This window comes from Hemibagrus wyckioides, linkage group LG25, assembly GCF_019097595.1.
Source record: "Hemibagrus wyckioides isolate EC202008001 linkage group LG25, SWU_Hwy_1.0, whole genome shotgun sequence".
NCBI classification, from domain to species: Eukaryota; Metazoa; Chordata; class Actinopteri; order Siluriformes; family Bagridae; genus Hemibagrus; species Hemibagrus wyckioides.
Window position 1 is genome coordinate 14,378,205 of NC_080734.1, and position 22,779 is coordinate 14,400,983.

The 22,779-nt window shown below is 36.7% G+C and overlaps 2 protein-coding genes across 2 annotated transcripts; one reads left to right on the forward strand and one right to left on the reverse strand.

The window, feature by feature from the left end:
• Positions 1-10,831: 10,831 nt before the first annotated feature.
• baalcb (BAALC binder of MAP3K1 and KLF4 b) lies at positions 10,832-14,699 on the forward strand. The gene is made up of 4 exons (XM_058379752.1): positions 10,832-11,044; positions 12,024-12,440; positions 13,028-13,221; positions 13,756-14,699. The coding sequence occupies exons 2-4, from the start codon at positions 12,257-12,259 to the stop codon at positions 13,921-13,923; spliced, it is 546 nt and encodes a 181-aa protein (XP_058235735.1). The 5' UTR covers positions 10,832-11,044; positions 12,024-12,256; the 3' UTR covers positions 13,924-14,699.
• Positions 14,700-14,914: 215 nt separating this feature from the next.
• On the reverse strand, positions 14,915-22,454 carry nme6 (NME/NM23 nucleoside diphosphate kinase 6). Its single transcript, XM_058379751.1, has 5 exons — positions 22,138-22,454; positions 20,373-20,475; positions 19,970-20,009; positions 17,487-17,647; positions 14,915-15,384 (listed from the first exon to the last, which is right to left on the reverse strand). Exons 1-5 carry the CDS (start codon positions 22,228-22,230, stop codon positions 15,233-15,235), a joined length of 549 nt encoding a protein of 182 aa, XP_058235734.1. The 5' UTR covers positions 22,231-22,454; the 3' UTR covers positions 14,915-15,232.
• Between the last annotated feature and the right edge of the window lie 325 nt (positions 22,455-22,779).

A 22,779-nucleotide genomic window follows, 5' to 3' on the forward strand; every position in this document is an offset into this window, starting at 1 on the left:
CACAGAATTGTAGAATTATTTTTGCTAAAAATATGCATGCCTGTTTCTCATGTCTTCACAGGTTTTACTGATCACAAACAAAGAATACAGTTAAAGAATTTTACAAGCACCTCCAAGCTACATAATATCAACACAAAGAAAGTGTTTATCAGTATAAATGTTTTCTATACTGCTCATGTGTATGAGAACAGATTTCAACTGATTTCTTTTTTTTTTATTCAGCAGGTAGTGTTGATTAATGCCACTGCTGCTTCTCTAATGCTCCGAAGCCAGAACCTAAAAGCAAATCTTGCTGTATCTCTGCCAGGCCACATTAGTCTTGTGCTATTATTTGTGGAAAGTTTTCCACACGTAATAATGGATAGTGGTTTGGACAGATTTCCTTATAAGACTCTAACCACTGAGCGTACCACACAGAACATAAACAAGGGCTGCATATTATAGTCACCACTCACAGGAGTGAAGCTCACTGTATGCAAGATGGTCCTGAAGAAGTTCAGCTTTTCTATCACTGAGCCTAGTACAAATCAGTGCAAGCTTCATCTCACCTGCTTGTGACTTCACATCAGTGTATGTAATAGTCTGTAATGTAATAACTGCACCATGGTTTCCACTTGCATGTCATTTCTGCACACAGGGCTGATGTATGCAAGCACACTTAATTCTATTAAAGCAATGAAGTAAATTACAGCAATACATTTAGTACATAGTGCAGTGGTACATGTGATGAGGACATCTCACAGAGCTCTCACAGGAGCAGCTAGTCAGGTGCCTCAAGAACTGACCCTGAGTGTTATGTTGGCATAGTAGCAATCAAAACTGGTATGATATCATTGTCTTTAAAGGTCTCGGCAATTCATGTAGAATTAAAAGTTTTATAATGCTGGAAATTTTAATAAAATGTTTTATTCATGACAGATCACAGTGTCAGAATAATTGGTAATTATGATTACAGTCAAATAATAAGGGCTTAAAATATATTCAGAACTTCACAATCTATTCACAATCCTATGAGATTTTCTACAAACTGACCTTTAAATTTATCCTGTTGTGAAAGAAACCAATTGAAAATCATCCGTAGAAAAGGGCATTAGCGTAATGAAGAGGGGCAGGCATACAATATATAATAATATTCGTGCATGAAATATAATACAACTCCACGTGTATTAAATTTAATACATACAAATCATAATTCAGTGAATATTTTCAGCATGTCCAGGGAGCTGTAAAGCCTGAAGCAGGACCTCTAATCTCCACCACTGACGTTACAGTGTACACGTGGATATTGGTATAGTATTTTAATAGTACACATTTATATAAGTCTCTTTTACTTAAATCAAATGTATAATTTAAAAACAAGTATATAACCTAAAAGGAATTGAAATTTTAATAAAGCTAGAAGTCATTACGCTAGAAAAGGTCTCACATTTTCATTTAATCACTCCACTAATACATTACTCCACAAAAATATTATAGTATACATTTGCCAAGTGTGTGCTAAATATTTAATTTTCACATATTTAATAAGGAAGACTATTTATTTATTTATTTATTTATTTATTTTTGCTCCCTGTCAGCCTAGATTTTAGAAATCCCTGTCTTAACAGACAGCAGGTAATCCGGTTACATCTGTGTCATTGCCATATTGGACATTATTATAAACACAGTTGGTAAAGGGATAAGGCCAAAAAAATGAGGAAGGCATTTCAGGAACAAATTATTTAATGCCATGCTTGATTAATAGTTTGATTTATCTGTGGCTTCTTGTGCAAATGACAAAGAATAAGCTTAAGGTTGTCAGATGGCTGAAATGGATGCAAGAGCAGATACACAAAAGCTTAATTTCAGGTGCTCGGAAAACAGTATAAACTAGGCAAGGCGGAAGTCACAGAGCAGAAAACCAGAAACAGATTCAAAACCACAAATGTCAAGAATCACAAAAGGCTTGGCATCGACTGGTAACAAAGACACTGTGTATATACTGTACTTTGTGGTGATCTTTGCAGTTGTGTGTGTGTGTGTGTATATAGCATGGTCAGTTATTGAGTCTAAGGTGTGTTTGGTCAGTAGGAAGGTCACTGTGGCTGTGACTATGAGTTCATGGCTGTTGGGTGTTGTAGTTTGCAGCAAACATGTTTTAAGGTCACACTGTGTTCTGGGAGGTGTAGAGTGATGCAGGTTCTGGTGTTGAGGTGACAGAGGTCAAGAGACGAGGTTTCACTATTTTTAAAGAAATATGGTAGTGAAGTGTTTTGTGCTTAATATATAAATGTGTATACATGTATATATTATATAAATGTAATCACAATATATAATGAGATTACATTTTTTTTTCAATTTAGGTGCAGTTTGTACTGTCAATGAAAAGATAAACAACATGATTATGAGCTCACAACCCCGGACAACACCTCATACCTATACCTCTGCATACCTCACAACACATCTACACACCACTGCATGTTTACACACCTCACAACACTTCTACATACATCAGCACACCTCACAACAGCTCACTACGTCTCAGAGCACCTCTACACAGCTCATTACACCTCAACACACCTCAAAAAACCTTACCACATTACTACACAACTCACTACACCACTACATACCTTAAAACTCACTATACCTAACACATCTATATTCCCCTTACAACACCACACCACACATTCGCATATGTCTACACACCTAACCACACCAGCACATCAACACATCTTCAGGTCCAAATCCACCATGACCCTGACCAGGATAAAGCAGCTACTGAAGAATGGATAAATATTAAGGTTTAGTAAGGGTCAATACTTGGCATAAAAATACTGTCAGGAATAGTTACTGATGTACTTTTTTCATAAATTCTCCTCATTTGTTAACATGCTGACTTTAGGTTCCTGGGCTTTAGTCTCTGTGCTGAGACATTCATGCTAAAACTAAATGATTCACTTTTATAAGATATACTTTATATGATTCAAGTGCAATTGATGTGAAGCATGTCTGTTGTGTACTGCACAGAGAGAATGTGCCACTCATGCCACCATGTGGTATTCATTCATACTGCTGTCATACGGCTGTTTATGGGTCTCTCTTGTGTTTGTGGTGAACTTGGGGTAGCAATAATACTAATTATTCTTCTTAGAAAAGAAGGGCGCATGTACAGTAAATAAATGCATGTCTAAAGACTCATCCATGTTAGATATTTGTTACCGTTTTTTCAGTAGATTTTCACTTCAGCTCCCCACACTTTACTACACCTCTACACACCTTAGCATATCTAACAACACCTCACTAAATATGTACAAACATCACTACACTACACCACTACATACCTTAAAACACTATACCTTATACGTCACACATCACAAGATCTTTACACACCTCTTCATACCTACATTAGCACAAACACACAAAATCAGCACAGCTCCCATAACATGTCTACAAACCTCGCACAACATCACAACATCTATACACACCTCACCACAGCTCTCAACACTTCACTACTCCTCTACACACCTCATCACGCCTTTTTTACACCTCACCAGACCTAACAACTCCTCATTTAACCTCACTACATTTTACTACACACCTCAGATTATCAGAAAACAAAACTGGTCTTAGAAAGGGGATCTGCGTTACATAATTGGCTTTATTCATTTATTTAATTCAATTGTTTTATTTAGTATTGAGTTCACTATAATAAATGATTCATGAACGCATGTCTCAGCTGACAGTTTATTTGATTCCAGCTTTTGACTGACAAAGAAATGAGCTGCGCAAAATACAACACTGAATAGTGTATTAAAGTGTAATATGAAACAGAAGCTTCCAGTCTCATCAGGCAAGCAGAGTGACATGACTTCCTGATTGCCTGTTTTGATAGTTCTGTCACAGCATACAGAACTCATTCTGTCTTTATGGCTGAAGGGGGCAAGGAATTATAGCTCTTTGCAGTCTATCAAGTGCAACCAAGGCCTTTAAATCAGTGACACTTTTAACTTGGGCTAAACCCCCAGAATGAAAAAGGAGAGGAGGTCCACCAGGGTTCACACAATCCCTGTGGGACATTAGATCATCTTACTCTGTCAGTTCCCTGATGAATCTGCACATCAAGTCTATCCAGGGTCTTTTGTCTGTCATTCTTGATTGACTCACCAGCTGACTGGAAAAAGCCTCTTTACCCTGATGTGGATTATTGCTTTCTCTCTCTCTCTCTCTCTCTCTCTCTCTCTCGCTCTCTCTCTCTCTCTCTCTCTCTCTCTCTTTCTCTCTTATTGTCACACACACACACACACACTTTCCAAGTCCCATTATCTTGCATTTTAAAAAGTTTTGAGCCATGGTTGAACCACAATCTATCACAAAAAATACTGGGTGGGAGGCACAAGTACACCATCATAGGTATGACACACACACACATTCACACTCTCATTCACATCTAATTTTGCCTAGACGATCAACCTGCTGTCATTTTTGGAGAGAACCCAGAGGGTACCCACATAGGCACTGGCAGAAGATTGTCTACACATAGTTGCCAAGGGCTCATGTTCGATTTGAGTGGCTGTGGGGCAAAAGCCATTGCGTAACATGTGAGATGACAGCAAATACACTGCAGGGTGAAGCATGACATGCTAGTCGAATTATGGTCAATTTGTCATTATCAGTGACAGCTAGAGTCCTGATACTACTGCTATACGCGAGGTGAAAATCTAATATGTATCAATAGATGAAAAATGAATCTGCTAGAGTTGAATATTTGATTAGCCTGTATAAGCTAACTGCCATGTTCAATATCTTTCAGAATCTCAGCCAGATTTCAGTATAGGTGCATAGTCCATCTATGTGTCTGTTGTGAGTAGGTAAGAGGAAAAGTTTCTCACCATGATGTGAAAAACTAGAAAGGAACCTCTTACTGCCATTTTTTTGAAGAAAACCAGCAACCCACATAGACACTAGAACAACACACGTTTGACAGTTACGCCACAGTGACTACAGAAAGGGTGCATGATAATCCTACACACAGAACAAACCACCAACTAAAGATAGAATAAAGCGTTAACAGCAAGAATAACACATCGAAATTTAGTACAATATGTACAGTATTATTTCCTGCTTTCTGCACAGGTTTGCTAAACATTGTATACGTTACACATATAATGTGATATCTGCTTAGCAGCTGCAATGCAGACGAAAATGATCTTTCTAGCGTAAAGATTTGTTTCAGTTTGACAGTATCAGCAAAAACATGGAGAACATATTGCCAGGAACTCTATAAAACACTAAAGCATATAAGAATTAAATATATTTTCCTGAGCTCTGTTATTCTTTCTTGCCCTCAACATTGTTTTGCTGAAAAACAAATTTATTTATTCAGGTACAGTCAAGCAACAAATCCACGAACATGGCACTGATACTGATACAGTTATGTAGACAGACATTGGAAAGATTGGTTCTTCTCACGTATTGCAATATATTTTCAACGAAATGAAATGTTTTTGGACTTTAGTGTGATTGTTCCCCAAACTGTGTGCCTTTTTTTGTGTTGTGATTTACATTTCTGTGATGTTAATCATTCATTGTCTCTTATTGCACTTCAGAGTTGATGGAGAGCATTTCCTTTTGCTTTAAGTAGGACACATTAAAATAAATGTAATATTAAAAACAAATTCAAATTTTATTTGTCACATATACACATGTATATAGACATGTAGAGAAATGTTTTTTTATGAATGTTCTATGATGGAAATTAAAATGTAAAACTAGAATACAAAATATAAGAAATACAATTTAAATTTTAAAAAAAAAAGTAAAACTAGAATACAAAACTAGAATTTTTTTTCACAAATTTATTCCCAAATTCATTTCACATACAAAAACATACACAGTACATCATGAAGTGAACTGCTTTTTGACTCTCCATGACATAAAAAAATACAATAAAAAACAGTATAAAAATAGATTACATTTGTTACATTAAAAATTAAATAATCGATAAACAATAAAATATAAAAAATAAAAAATAGAATTATTTGCGCAAGCAAGAGGGAATATATAGAATATTTACAGAATATGGACACGTGTTGCTGAGATTGAAGGACAGAGCAGCAGAGGACAATGGTCAGTAAGGAGTGCAAGCTGCTGTCTATATAGAAAGTGGTGATATATTTTCACACCAGAAAAATGACCAAGGCCTCACTGGGGCAAAAACCTTTGTGTAACATGTGAGATGACAACACCTACACCATAGAGCAAAGCATGACATGCTAGTAGAATTATGTCCTATGGGTTATAATCTGTGACACCTAGTCCTGATATTACATTCAAGGCTAAAATGTAATATATATACTGTATCTTGTATCAGTAGCTCAACAGTTAATCTGCTAGAGTTCTTTTGCAGAGTCTGCTAAAAGTGTTTCTTAGTCATGACAAGTTTTGGAGATGAAACTCAAAGTTTTCAGAAATAATAAAAAACACCATAATCATGTTTTTAAGGCAGTTTAACCATCTTGAAATATCTCACAGTACAACATCAGCCCTTTAAAAATCATTGTTGATGATCCCCTCTTTTTACTGTGCACAGAATTGTATCAAATTGCACTAAATATTGATTCCAGTTGTCCAAAATAGCTGCTGCAATAATGTTCCATGCGACAAGAAACAGGACCATTTCAACCTGTAACCATTATTAATTTCTATTAAATTACAATTGTGTTGACTGATGGTACTCTTAGTCCATGACCGAGTGAACCGGTGTCGATGCGTTCATTCATAGGGTCTTCAAAGCACTTTTGTAAGTTGCTCTGGATATAGCATCTGCCAAATGGTGTGAATGTAGACTATTAAAAGCTGTTAGCTACATCAGCTTTGTACTGTAATTCTGCTGAAAATAATAAGGAAATTTCCCTACATTAAACATGTCTCGGCAGGTCAAGAGTCTAAAAGAGACTACAGGTAAGGTAAGAGAATATGGTATGTTCATTACAGGTAAAATAGAAATTATGTACGTTTGTACAGTGCTACCTTTCCAGGTGCCTTTACTGTTCATAGTCTGCAAGCTACTGGACACTTCATGTTTCCTGAGGCATACAAACAGGCCATAACATTCTGATATGAAATTTTATAGTAAACACTCTCTATTTGGAAATGTTAATATTTTTAAGTCAATAACTCTATGGACATTCAGAATGAACTGAAATTGTGTACTGAAGTGTCACAGTCTGCGTTTGTGGCTCAGTATTTTATGTTAAAATCACGTTCATTAGAAACCAGTGAGCTTTTTTCTTTGAAAGGAAAACATTTACCTTCTAAAATTGTCTTGAGTCTTTGGATAAGTGCTAATACACAAGCTTCACTTGCACACTTGTTCACTAAGCTCACTAAGCTAATTCCCATTCTGGAACAGTTCCTGGCTCTGAGAGGATTACTGTGTACTACTGAGTTTTTCAGGACAAAGCAGCGAAAAACCAAACATTTTGTGCACATCCTTCTCAAGTGGATAAAAACACAATATTAAAGGCCTAGTTCAAGCTGATGAAATCCATCACAAATGTTAAAAACTACACAAACTGTTACTTTGCTGACATAAAAAAGCTATTTGGGCAAAATATTGATTGCATTGTCACGCTTTTATTCTTTTAGTCAGCACAAGAGTCAGCGTTTGTGACCAATGCTTCCGTCCATTTCATTTAGTACAATAAATCCAAGAGGTTCCACATAAAATCCTTCAAAATTATAATGGATTTTATTGATTCTCTATTCCCAATTAAAGACTCCTTACTAAGCGGGACATGAGTTCACATCGCATTGAAGTGCAATGAGAAAATTTAATAGGTGCACAAAGAAATCCTGACACATTCATTTCTACTAAAGGCTAATTATTCATTCTTAATGTCTTCTGTGGTAAAAGTTAAATAACTTGACAGAATCTCAAGAATTTGTGTGTGTGTGTGTGTGTGTGTGTACTTAGTGGTTACATCATTAGACCTCTGACTGGTTGTGAGTTCAATTCCCAGGTCCACCAAACTGCCACTGCTGGGCCCCTGAGCAAGGCCCTTAACCCTCAGTTGCTCAGCTGTGAAAAAACAAGTGAGATAAAATTATAAGTCGCTCTAGATAAGGACGTCTGCCAAATGCCAGAAATATGTGTGTATGTGGTCTATGTCCAAGATTTTATGTGCTTGCCAGCGTTTAGCAGGTTTTACTCAAATATTCTATTCTTAGATCACAAAAGCTGAATACTGAATACATCCTGAGAGTAATACTGTTTTCAACATTAAACTTTCAATGCAATTAAAGGTATAATATTTAATTTTTGTATTTCTTATTAGTACAAATAATCTAGAAAGGATTTGAAATCAGTGTTTCAGGCCATACTGCTTGTGTGAGTTTACCTGGGCCTCTTATCTGCTCCATCTCAGGCTGTTTGTACAGAAAAACATGGTGTTTTTTTTTTTTTTTTTAACTTGATGACCAGAATAAACATCGGTAGTAAATTACTGCAGCACCATGTTGAGTGGACCAGTGTGTCCAAATTCAAATATAAATTTTATTCGTCACATACACAGCTTTAAGGATTGACCGCACCATAACAACAGAATCACAATTTTAAAAAAAAATTCAAATAAAAAATATTCTAAGAATAGAATTTCAATACAATTACAACTGAAATAAAATTATCCACTATACATGTAGGAAAGGGAAGAAAGTATATGAAAAAAAATATAAAAACATATATGAGTGCAGACCAGCGGTTGAACAGCATGACTGTGAATAAAGTGCAGATGTGGCGATGTGTGAGATAAAAAAAAATCTGATTGAGGTAGTGTGTGTAGAATAGGCAAGACCAGAATAGTCCAGGTTCTGTGTATTGACGTGGATATAACCTGGACTCAACACAACACCTAGATTTTTTTTTTGCATAGCATACTGTATATTCCACAGCAATTGAAGTCCAGAGTAAGTTGCTGTCACCTTCATAACACAAGCATTTCATAACAATTCATTTCATGTTCATTTGAAATAGGAAGCAACATGTCCTTTTTTACCAAGTATGGTTTGATTCATATCAGTTGTAACATGTGATTTCATCATTTCATGGAAATATTGTTTCCATAAAGTCTGTGAAAGTGTCTAGAGGTCAGATCAGGTGACAAGTCATCAGGTGGTTTAAAGCAAATATATAAAGGAGTACTATCTGAATATGGGGTCAGGTATATGATTAATGTACTGTTAATATACTGTTTGAATTAGACACTGGGTATTGTACTGTTTACTGTTAAAGTTACTGTATGATAAAGGTAAGAGTTCAAGTAAAGATTTTTTAATAACATAAAAGGATTTGGGTACTTGATATGATCTCAGCATTCTGACAGCACCAACCAACTGAACATGTAGAGTGTGCAGGAAGTGAAAGATTAATCTGTACTGCCCTCCTCTGGAGAAATGGCTTGTGTCAGTGCATTTAGGGTGCCATGCGAGTGAGATACAAACTCCAAATTGCATTAAGAAAATACTCATCTACAACACATGTATGAAATTATTATTATTGTCTTATATCTACACAGTGAAACATGCCAAAATATTATCTAGACTCTCCTCTCTCCTTCTCTCTCTCTCTCTCTCTCTCTCTCAACAGTGCTAAAGCATTTATTCTCCACTGCATTATTTATTAGATCTGAGAGTTTCTATTAATTCACCTAACAACAACCTGCTCCTCCACAGACACCCTGCATGCTACCACCATTTTATTTACATGGTGTAAGTGCTATTTATTCTGTATGTCCCTTAACACACTAAGTCAGAGTGGAAACTGGTGATTTAAGATGTGAAAGTGGGTAACATTTTATTACTTCGCAAGCAGTAAATTTCAGTAACCAATGCCAGAAATTTGGATGTTTAATTAAATTTTTAGTGCTGCTGCCAAAGGGAATAATTAATCAGGGACAATATATATATATATATATATATATATATATATATATATACATATACATATAGTGGGCTAAATTAGAGGATGATTGCGAATATCACAATCTGTCATTTCATATAGCATTGAAAAGAGATGATATTTTGTCTTCTATCATGTCTTCTTCATTTGTGAATGTTAATGAATTCTTTTTTGACCGAAAGATTTTGATCAAATTGTTACACTAGTGCAGTGGTAGTGCTCTAAGATGTATGTGGATGGAACTTGCATTCAAAAGACATTATACAGTTGACTGTATGCTGTACAGTAAGTAATTAGGTTAAGTAGCCTTTATTTGTCACATTTACATTAGTGCACAGTGAAATTCTTCCTTCACATATCTCATCCTTGGAGGGTTGGGGTCATAGCGCAGGGTCAACCATGAACAGGGGGAGTTGGGGGCCTTGCTCAAGACCCCAACGGGTGGCAGTTTGGCTTTTCCAACAACTTTTCCACGTGAGGCAAGGTTTAAGGCTTTGTAATGGTTAACATTATGGTTAAATGTATACATTTTAGATAATAGTTGATAAATCAGAAAGGAATGCTTATTTTAAGCTCTGTAGCATCACTGTCCACAACATTTATCCCTGGTTATGGTTCTATTATGTTATATCTAATCGAAGTTAATTTTTTTTATTTATTAGATGGCCATGAAAGCACAGCCATCAGAGAAAAGATATTTTAGATATTTTTTTTAATAACATATGATGCCATAGCCATGATGTGACTTACTGGACTGTGTCAGCTTAATCTGTCATCACTTATAGCTGTGCCATATGTACGCAACGATTGCAGGTCTTTGCATAATATAACACGTTTTGGAAAAGATCACACACCCACACACACTCCCTTGGATTTTTAGCGCACCACACACACACACACACACACACTCACAGCCTCGAGATGAACCGCTCCATATGAACACACACACACACACACTCACACAGCACACACAAACGCGCGCGCGCGCACATGCACACACGCACGCTGCCGAAAAGGGGGGCGTCACATTTTACTGTTGAGAAAAAAAAAATCACCGCTGTATTGCACATCTGCCGAGAATATAGCGAAAAAAAGGGTCCGAAAACCGAGGTGAGTGATTGTTTACGATCGATGAAAAATGTAGGTTTTTTCCAAGATATGCAAATAAATGATACGTTCCCTGAGCCGTAGGTTTCTACATTGAAAATATGACACTCTGGTCAAATAAATATTGAATTATTGACTGCAGAAGACTGTTACTTATCTAAGCGTGCCGTTCTATCGTAAGATAATTGCGGTGTGAGCATGCGCACTGAGTTGCTGTTATTTTCAATAACAGCGACAGCTGAATATCAGTCTGTGAAGTATGCTCGAGCTAATTTCTCAGTCCTCCTACATACTGCTAATGTTATCCGGGTTCAGGGGGGGAAAAAGTATAGAGGGGAATATATCATCATTTGATGCCAGGTGGTTTTATATATTCATTTGTTTATGAGTTGATAACGGTATTTAAATGGGATGTAAATGTCAGCCATGTGATGGTGTAGTGATCTTCCACTTCAGGCACTAAACAAACCACTTACAGAGCTTTCATTGGTTATATAGCTTGTACAAGCATTCCATTAAAATTCAATAATTCAATCAATTACACTAAATACAAGCTGTATCAGTAATGGAATCACAAATAAGTGGACTCTTGAAAACAAATTAAGCAGTGAGTTAAAATGTTTCATGGGAATTGTTGTTTGTGAGTGGATCAGCATCTTGGTGTGTACGAAGACATGGAAACACAGTGGGTTTAAACCACAACAGGGGTAATATCATTTAACATATTCAGTTACAAAAATCTAGCCATATACTTTTACGAAATTTCATTCAGATTGTCTGGTATTTATTTTTACCCTTGGTATAACCTCTTTTGGATCACCAATCGTTTGATGGATAGTCTTAGATATTTCTACAAATATGAACGAGATAGGCTTAAATAGAATTGTATATTTTAGTACAAAAATATTATATGAATTACTTTAATAACAGGCTACTTAACATCACCACGTGAGATCTTAATATCGTTTTGTGTCTCCAACAGAAATAGTATGTGGGTCAGTGTGTAAGTTGTGATCAAGTTGTAAGTTGTGATCAATGGAAAACACCCAGGACTTCACATCCCAGAGTCTTTCACCATTGTGTCCTAAGATCTTACAAGCTGAACTGATATATCCATATAAAGAAGGTCAGCAGTACTTTTTTTAAGATGAAATAATGAAGAGCTAGTGTTTACTGGTGAGTGCTTCTGGTATATCCCTCATCCCTGGAAGAATTATGGGCTGTGGAGGCTCTAGGACAGATGCTTTGGAACCACGCTACCTGGAAAGCTGGACCAAAGAGACAGAATCTACTTGGCTGACCAGCACAGATACAGACATTCCACTGTCTTCAATCCACAGCATCCCCTCAGAGACTTCGTCTGAGGTTGTGTTTGCATCAGAGAAAACTGCCAACTCTGGTAAGGAAACATGGGAAATAATTATGTAGCTTTTTTAGAAATAATCAACTGAACTGTTTCACCAAGAGAGTGCATTGCCCTATGGGAGAATACTGTCAAGACACCAGTACATTCAGCTTCAGTTGTCATGGAGATGGTTCCATTCCTTCTGCAGTTCAGAAGATGGGGATGGGCTTTGCTTTATACAATAAGAGCGCCTTAAAATATTACAGTAGTGGTAAAGAAAAAATATATTTGAATGATAACAAAGGCACTTTTGAATCTCAGCGATGCAAAACAAATAACAATATTTACTCTTAATATTTGTTTTTTTTTTTTCCATATGAATCTTTGTGTGATTTGTGTGATTTATTTTCAGTAATTGCCATGCAGCTGTTTCAGATTTCCTTCCAACACTTAGTAGTTGTATATTGGTGATTTATTTTTTAGAATCAAGTATAAGAATCATCTATTTTCCACCTTAATAATACATAAAGCTAAATACTGGACCCACCCATATGCTTTGGCTAGATGCTGGCTCTAACGATTGCCAAAGGTATGAGTCTCTCTGTTGGCTATATTTGATTCCTCTCTATATGCAATGACAGATATATTCGACGATGGCCTGCCAGCTCCTGCTCAGGCGTACCTGAAGGTGTGTTCTGCCATGTCTGAAGCTAGACTTACTGATGTGAAAGGTGGTGGTCCTCATGCTATACTGGCCTCTCAGGAACAGGAAGGGCTGCCTTCAACACCAGGCACCACTGTGCAGAGGAGAAGTGTTGTTCGCACTGAAGAGATTGTAAGTTCAAACTCTCCATTCAATAGATCCATTAGATGAAAGGCACTTAAGGGTTTTCTTCAGAATTGCTTTATTATAAATATATTGTGTCATTAAACTGTTATATACATATTTCAGTAGAGTTATTAAAATTAAATTCCATACTTGATTCAACTTACTCTTCATTCAGGAAGAAAGAGCAAGAAGAGCTCCTTTATTTATTAGACAAAGATCGAGATGGACATCAGATGTTCTCAGATCTTCTGTAAATAAACAGCAAGGCACTATTTATGTATATAACAAAAATATACACTGTAGATGTTCTTATACTTGCCATAATATTAATATAATCAGGGAACCCCCTGAAGACCAATTCTAATACTACCTTGTGTTATCCTTTATTCACATCTGCAACAACTGTGGAGTAGAATTGAACATAATGGCTAGATGTGCAAATGACATAATTTGACATAAAATGTATTGTGCAATTATTTTGCAATCTGGAATTACCATTCTTCCATTGCTTTTGTTTTTTTTGGATCCCCATAAACCAAGTGGCAAGACAGCAGGATGTCCACTAAGCAGGTGACCATCACTGTAACTCAGAGCATTCGTCAAGTGGACAAGAGTGGAAAGATCAAAGAAAAATCTCACACTACTTATGAGGTCATGAAACCTCGGGATTGTTTGAAGGAAGCAGAAGCAGACTCTGTTCTGAAGTGAGACAAGAACTCAGCTTAGCGACTGACATAAAGAGACTTATGGATCTTCAGTCTTGTTAAAAACGATGAAGAGAAAGCAGTATGGAACCAGAGGTCTGATTTCTGGCAGAAGCACAGGTCTGTAAATGTGGGATCAATCATAGAGGGTTTATTAGACTATGTAGTTTTGTGTGAAAGCCACATTTAGTTCATTTATACCAGATACTTGCTTTTTATTTATCACTCTCCAGTGCCATGTCTTTATTAGAAAAGGGGCAATGGAGTTATTTGAAATGGTACTCTGGAAAAACAGGGTAGATTTTATGACAATCAAAGCAAACACCAGAAGACCTCTTAAGCTATTTAATATAAAAGTATCATCAAAAACACATGGCTACATGTGTTTTATGTGGGCCAGACACCAACTGTACTTAATTATCCTGCTAATCAAGAGTGCCTTCTAAAGGTTTGACGGCTAATTTACTTTTGCTATTGAGACAAATGGGATTTCATCGGGGAGTACTTAGCAAATTAATATAATAACTGGGCAGCACCGTGGAGTGGTGTGTAATCAGTGCTGCCTCACAGATCCATGGTTCAGTCCTGAACTCGGGTTTCTGTATGCAAAGATTCACATCATTTCCACGTGTTCACTTGGGTTTCCTGCCCCAAAACGTGGAAGTATGCAGACTGGCTATGCTAAATTGCCCCAAGGTGTGAATAGGTGCATGAATGGTGTCCCACCCAGGGTAAATTCTCCTGCTTTGCACCCAAGTGATTAGTTCTGGATCCACATAGACCCTGACAAGGATAAAGTGGAACTGACTGGCTGACTGAATGAAAATAAGAAGTATATTGCCGTTGGTTTGACGTGATGTTGGGACAGTCTAAGCTACAACACCATGATAACAAAATGCCATGCTAATGTTCTTAACTACGGCTTCATTTATTAAGGCTTTGTTATTTGTTTACCATAAATACAAAGATAAATTTATAACATGAAAAAAAATCTATTAAAATGTATATAATAAGTGTGTGAGCAAAATCCAAAGCTGTGTTTAATACATTAGCAGTATTTTCTAAGACACATTAATAGGATTATTCAAGTGCTTTTATGAGTGCTTTGACTGGTGTAGAAATAAATGATAACATAGACAGTAGAAGATATTCAGTAAAAAAACATACCAAGACAAAGCGCAAAAGCTGCAACACAATCATTTACAAGTCAGCAACTGATGGTGAAATACAAGAAAACGGCACAATATCCATCATGAACAGTGCTTTCAGGTTCATATATATTAGAGCAGTTCCTGGTGAAGGCAGTAGAATGGTTAGATATGTTTTAGTGCAGTATGGATTTGTCTCTCCTCATCATATTCAACATGCCCTGCTCTAAAACATGGCTCCTCCGTCTCTAGCCAGTACTGAGCACTAAACTCCGGAAAGAAGAACGCGATCTCTCTTTCGGCTGACTCTGACGAATCTGTGGGAGCACGAGAAAAGTTTAATTAGCTTAAGTAAAAGCACAAAGACGAGCACTGTGTTCGCGGGCAGCACAGTAATTACATTTTCACTGGTAAATATCCAACAAATAATCCAATTCCATGAACATAAGGCAGTTTGTTTACAATTGAAGGTGTGCTGACTGTGTATATATATAGACTTCACTCAGTCTGCCAGAGGTGCACATTTGGAAGAAATTGGTCAATGAACAGATAAAAAAAAGATTCAGTGAAGAAACTGAATTGTTGTTTGGTTAGGAAGAGCAGAATAGATTAATCCAACAATAAGCTGTTCCTAAACAATCACCAATCAGTTGAAGCAGAAATGCCCTTATATACACTACCAGTCAAAAGTCTGGACACACCTTTTAATTCAATGTTTTTTGTTTAGGGATTTATTTTCTACATTCTAGAACAATACTGGAGATTTCAAAACTATGAAATAACACACATGGACTTTATGTAATGACAAAAAACAACAGTCAGTTGTTATTTTAAGACACGAAGGTCAGGTGTTCTGGAATAGTTCTTGCAAGAACAGTATTGTCAAGTGCATTTGCAAAACCCATCAAGCACCATGATGAAACTGGCTCACATGAAGACCATCCCAGTAAAGCAAGAGCAAAACTTACCTCTGCTGCAGAGAAGTTCATTTAGAGTTACCAGCCTCAGAATTCACCAAAAACAGCACCTCAGATTAGAGGCGTTATGAAGGCTTTACAGAGCATCAGTAGCAGACATATCTCAATATCAACTGTTCAAATGAGATTATTGTGTATTTTGGCCGCCTTCAGCATTGTTTTACAATGTAGAAAGAAATAAACATCAGGAAAGACCATGGAATTAGAAGGTGTGTCCAAACTTTTGACTGGTAGTGTAGTTAGCTATAGATATAGTTAATAATAAAGAAAGTATGTACAGGTCAGTCATTATTCAGATGGTCAAGAGCTTTAGGTAATCAGAATGTGATCTCTGTGCCTTTAAAAGTGACATGGTTGTTGGTGCCAGATGGACGTTTTTTGTTTGTTTCAGAAACAAGTATATACAGAATGGTGCAAAAAAAAAAAAGCATCCTGTGAGTGAAGAGTCTGCAGGCTGAAACACCTTGTTGAGGAAAGAGATCAGAGGAGAATGACCAGTCTAGAGTAACTCAAATAATCGCTCTAAATCCCAGCAGATCTTCAGCTTGTGAAATACTCAAACCAGGGAGTATTAACTCAATCTCTTGACCTGTATTGATGCATTGTGCAAAAATCTGCCACATGACTGAATTACTACATGAATGGGCAGGCGTACAGCTGTTCCTATTAAAGTGGACAGTGGTTGTAAATATTGATATGCAACAGAAATATGGCTGTTTCTGTATTTTTCTTCACTCACAACCATTCACCTGTAAGTGCATTATCTGAAAGTTAGCAACTGTGAAGGAGGCTGAGCTCCACCTACTATTACATCAGTCGCTTGCGTCCTGTTACACACATGTATGTATCAGCTTATGTGCCATTATGACATATGACTCTGTATGTCAACTTTCTTTATAAACCTCATGGGCCACACTTACTAATGTGGAAATATTAAATCACATTGTGAAAAATTGCTTTTCTCAGAATCTTTTTTGTTGATTTTGTTATACTGCAAAACAGTATAAAACTCAAAAGGTATCATGTTAAATAAACAATAAAAAGCTTTTCTGTTGACAATGAAATAAGCATTTTAATGTTTCTAACGTCATCCTAAAATTTGATATTATCTGATTTGTTTTATTAAGTATGCAAATTTATGCATATTGTATTAAATGATGCTTTATGAATATCAGCAACTGACAAATGATCATATTCTTTCTTTCAAAAGTAACACAGTATTTATCTATAAAGGGGCCTGTAAACACAGACAGTGTTTCTGTAGATTTGTCTGCTTCCTCCTTAGTTACAACACTCTGAATAAAAAGATGTAATGAGAAATGATAATGCTGTCCAGCTCTGACTAAAAAGAAGCCGAAAGATGGTAAATTTCCAAGAGCTTTTTTAATTTCTTTCAAAATTTCTTAATCCTGAATTTATTTCACATCACATTCAGCACGTACCTGAGCCGTGAGTTGTGTTCCTGGTGTCAGTGAGCCCGTATAGCGCTCGCATGGTCCTTGGTGATGTGTACCGTGCTCGATACACTTTAGTGGGACCCATCAACTCCCGCCAGTAGCTAATAGCATCCTCTCTTGCTAGGATGTAAGCTCTCATTGGACCGCTGAAATAGGAAACAACAAACATCCGATCTTAACCTTCAAGCAGTACCACAAACCTAGAAATAACTTTGTTCATACTGCTGTTGTAGAAAGCCAGCAGTATAACTATTTTAGTTTACACCACAGCCCAGAATTCTCAAATCTGATCGCTCAGAGACTGTTGATCAGACTAACACTGGCTCTGAAAACAGTTCCAGATGCAAGTCCACTATAATACTATATTAGTTCTAATATATTACCTAATCTAAAACATAGACATATGCATAGCTAATATTTAGGTAGCAGTTGATATGGTAATGCTCATTATGGAGATGTTTATTTTGGGGGGAATTTTCTTTCACCCATTTTCCCCCTAATTTGATCAGTCAGCTCTCCCCTATTAAACAACACTTATTAACCAGGGAGGGTGAAGTCCTCATGCTTCAACACATGCTGAAGCCTTTATGAAACACATGATTCCTCTGAGACATGTGTATCCAATCAGCAACATCTTTTAAAACTGCTGAACACACGCTCTCTATTCTACATACACAAGCTTACAGATGCCCACGATTGGCTAGTGTTGTTGATTGACAGGTGAGAGAGAGAGAGTAAGCCACCCCTCCCACCCAGAGGACACCCGATTTTGCTCCCTTGGAGGCCTATGGCATTGTCAGGATTAGAAGAAAGAGAAGCTGGTAAGGGAACGACATATCTGCCATAATCTAAATGATAACTGTCAGAACCTTGTCTAGTAGGTGACATAAAAGGTAATGATAAATGGTTAAAAAGCACGACATGTCATTCATTAATAAATACCCTAATTATATATAATAATAATATACTGCTGTTCCAAAATAACCTCAGACATTTACATTCAGTATAAAGAAATTAATTATCACCTAAAGTTATAAAAATGATCACTCCAATATAAAATTAAACAGCAGACTGTCCTGACCAACGCTAACCCTAACCCCTGTTGGGATAACCTTACACAGAATTTTATTGGTTGAAGATGACATCATCAAATTCTGCCTGCTTATGAACAAGCACTTGGAGCATCTCAGAGAGCAGAAATGAATATCATCATTTACCTTCAATATATAACTTGAATATGCTTTTTGGGAATAGCTTTCATAACTTTGTTATGAAAGTTTTGCCACTAGTACGCTAGGTTAAAAAGAGAAATAAGCTCAATGTATCTACTTTCATTTGAGTTATTAAACATCACTGTGGTGTGAGACATGCCAGAGATATTTAATGCTGAACGTGGACATAAAACAGGCACAAATTCCATTTTTTGGCCTCTGGAAAATAAAAACATGCATGTGATAGCTTTTTCCCACCTCAGACAGTAAATGCCCTGCGATAAGAGAGAGCTGGGGAGGGGATAATGAAGTGATCAGGTTGGGGAGGAAATAACAGAGAGAAAAATCTATTTTGAATAATATTGAGTTGCTGTGGTATAAGAGGTTGTTGCATGCGTCGTGTTTATCGTCACACCCCTTTCACATAAAATAAGATATAGACATGACATCAACATCATCCCTAAAGAACTAGATCACGGTGTATATATAAAAACACTGCCTTGTTTTTCTGTGTATTCATTTTTCAAAAACTGGGACGTTGTTCATGCACATGTCTGAAATAAACAGCAGGAACATCGAAATAATGAGCGGCTTCTTTCGTGGGAATCCAAAAAGCAGAGCCAGCAAATTGAGTTCACTTCAAGTGGCGCGCTCACGTTTCATCTTTGTTTTCACAGACAGTAATGCTGCCTGATGACTGGCTGCCATGGTAACAACTGACCAGATACATCATGACTCAACCATCCTTTAAGAATCCTAACAGTACTACCAGTAATAGCTGTTCCTAATGTTCTCAAGCTTAAATAACTTCGCCCGCTTTTCAGTTATTATAAGGTTTTATCTGGGTGAAGAGCCATTTTGGTAATAAATGGTAATAACCTCAGCAGAGAAAGATATTTTGAGGATATTAAGACTACATGATGATCATATTTGCTTTTTGATCTTGAACTTATAGAATACTGCAGTGACAGATTATCAGTGAATTTCAGTGAGAGAGAATTAATGGAATTTCCTTCAGGATCAATAAAGTATCTATCTATCTGTCTGTCTGTCTGTCTGTCTGTCTAATGTTATAATACGTGATCCAATTAACATGTGAATTTTAAAAAATCATTTACAAAGGCAAAAATGTGCACTTACAGTTACAGCCACACCATTAAGAAGTTTGAAAACCTCCTTCAAAAAATTTTTCTTTATGCAAAATGATAAAGAAGAGACAGTAAGGAAGATGATAACTGTATAAAGACTCACTCCTACCTTGACATGAATTCGACTAGTCGCTGGTAGAAGAAACGTTCTACAATGCACACACAAATATAAACAATTTCAGTAAAAAGTACTCTGGGCTTTTACTCTGTTAGCATGCTGTCAGATGGGATGTTGTACAGCAGCAGGCTTTTCTAAGGCTGGTGATTCAGCCCCAGCATGACTCATGGATGGATTATGAATGGCATATGCAAGCTGGTAAAAGAGAATAATATTTTGCTGTTTGTGAGAGAAATAATACATATGACACCAACAATTATCAAATGGTCCTTTTAGTGACACTCATGCAGTATGTTATTGTTCAAGAAAATCAGAATATGATAACATTTTCAACATTAAATCTAAAATACATGTTGCCCATATCTGTATGATTTTAAAAAATCTTTTTTCTTACCTTTATGCTCCGCATAAAACCTCTCTGAATCACTTCTTCTCCAGATGAGATCTTTCTTCCTAACAATAATGAAGTTGTTCTCTAGAATTTTCTGATGAAGAGCCTTAAACATATAAATGCAACAATTAAAATTATTTTAGTGAATTGGGACATGAAGAAAAAAAGACAACAATTGCAGAGAAACACCTGAACTGCAAGCACAGGATTCTGCTTTAAAAAACTCCTAGCAGTGAAGTCACATACGTAATAACTTTCTATGACAGCTGTACTCATGTTCAGCTTTGGCGTGCTATAATGACGTCATGCTTTGACACATCTTGGCCTAAATCTGTGGAAAATCTGCAGTAAACTCCTCTGAGAACTGTATCACAATATCCTGGAGGAACTGATTACTGGTGATAATGAAGACATTAGACTGAAGCTAGCACATTAAATGCTGTAAATCAAATTTATTTTGCCTTTATTTTACTGTAAATGTATGCAAATTTTGTACCATAGCAATATATTATTTCTAAGAACTATCATTAGGACTAGCTGTTTGATAGATTCTCCTATTTCCTTTATAGGATTAATATAACGTATGTCTGTCTATAGATATCTAAAAATAAAAGAAAGCAGACTGATCCATTTGTCTATTAAATAAGTATATTAAGGCAGAGAGAACATTGTTCATCTATGAACTGTTCAAAATCCACAGTCAATAACTCCAAATGTTGAAGGCGTCTCTACACATCGGCATTTCAAATTAGTACCAAGTTGAAAGCTGAACATTTTGTACAAAAAAGAAAAATGTTAGACATCCCCCATTGTTTCAGTTAATCAGTTTCATTTGCATCCACATGTGCAGATTAAAGCACCACAGCCTGGCTGCTAAAAGAACTAAAGATAATTGTATCTCTTTGAAGCTGCATCATTTATCGTTCATCTTCAGTGCTTTATCCAGAACAGGGTTGTTGTGGATCACGACTCTATCCTGGACATGGTAGCATAGTGGTTAAGGTGTTGGGCTACTGATCAGAAAGTTGAGAGTTCAAATCTCAGGTCCACCAAGCTGCCACTGCTGGGCCCCTGAGCATTACATGCATATCTGGGCACACACCCTGAATGGGGCACCATGTGCTCATGTTTACATCTAGGGCAATTTAACCTAACCAGCTGCCCCATTTGCATGTTTTTGGGAAGTGAGACAAAACCAAACCAGAGAAAACCCATCCAAACTCATTACTGAATCAGGGACCCCGTAGATGGCATTGCTATCTAGTGTGCCAACATCTTTGAAGATCTAGATTGTTTGCGTAGTTCAGCTGCGTACCCTAAGGTTCCTTCCTAAGCTTTCCAGAATTATGGTCCACATGAACAACCTCTACATGAAGCTCTGGAAACCTTTATTGGGCTGGAACTGACCTGACGATTAGAAATGTAATTAAAATATTGCATTGTAATACCAGAATTGGCTCAACAAACCTCGAAGTGAACTGGGATGACTGTTCAATCACAAAACAGTGTCTTTGACCCAAAGAGCTTTTATATATGAGTAAATATCACTCAACAGTGATAGCAGCCTTTAAAAGACTCAAATGTTTTAATATTGCAAAGAATGTATTGTGATACTGAATGCTGCTATTATTATTATTATTATTATTATTATTATTATTATTATTATCATTATTATTAAAAGTGCAGGTCAGGTGGTATTTCAGGACCAGGGTTATGAACCCGTGTCCTAGACATACTTGCACACAGAGGACAACAATATTCCTCTCACCTCCAGTATTAGAGGATGAGCGACGGCGTCCGGTTTTATTACTGCAAGGGTCAACTGCAGCGCCCTCGCGCATCGCAGACGTGTCAAAATCATAACCTGTGTTTGGAATAAAAAGCTCCTTCGTCTTTACTTGTCACCTTAATCCACTGGTTGTAAATGTTCGACCTTGATAACGTTGGAATGTAAACCTGGTAAACAGATTTAATAACTAACTTGAACACTGACTAGCGGTTTCGTTTCTTTCCATGTTTTCTACTTCTGCACGAGTCTCACAGCCTTCACGGGCGCCGCCATTTTGCTGTTTCGCAAAACAAGAAGAGCGGACCAATCCAATTCCTCCTCTCAGTTCACCCGGAAGTCAGCTACACATACTGTCGTGCTCAAAATTATTCATACCCCTTGCACAAATCATCCATCATCTATTTTCTATACCTGATTTATTCCTAATTAGAGTCACTGGGATCTGCTGGAGCCTTTTCCAGCACATATAGGGCGAAAAGCAGGGGTACACCCTTAGACAAACCTTTTTAATTTTTTTTAATTTATAAAAACTACTCTGACGAAACTTCCACTGTATTCAATATATATTAGTTGCTATGCACAACCCCGCATATATATTTTTTTTCATTTCATTGTGTGTAC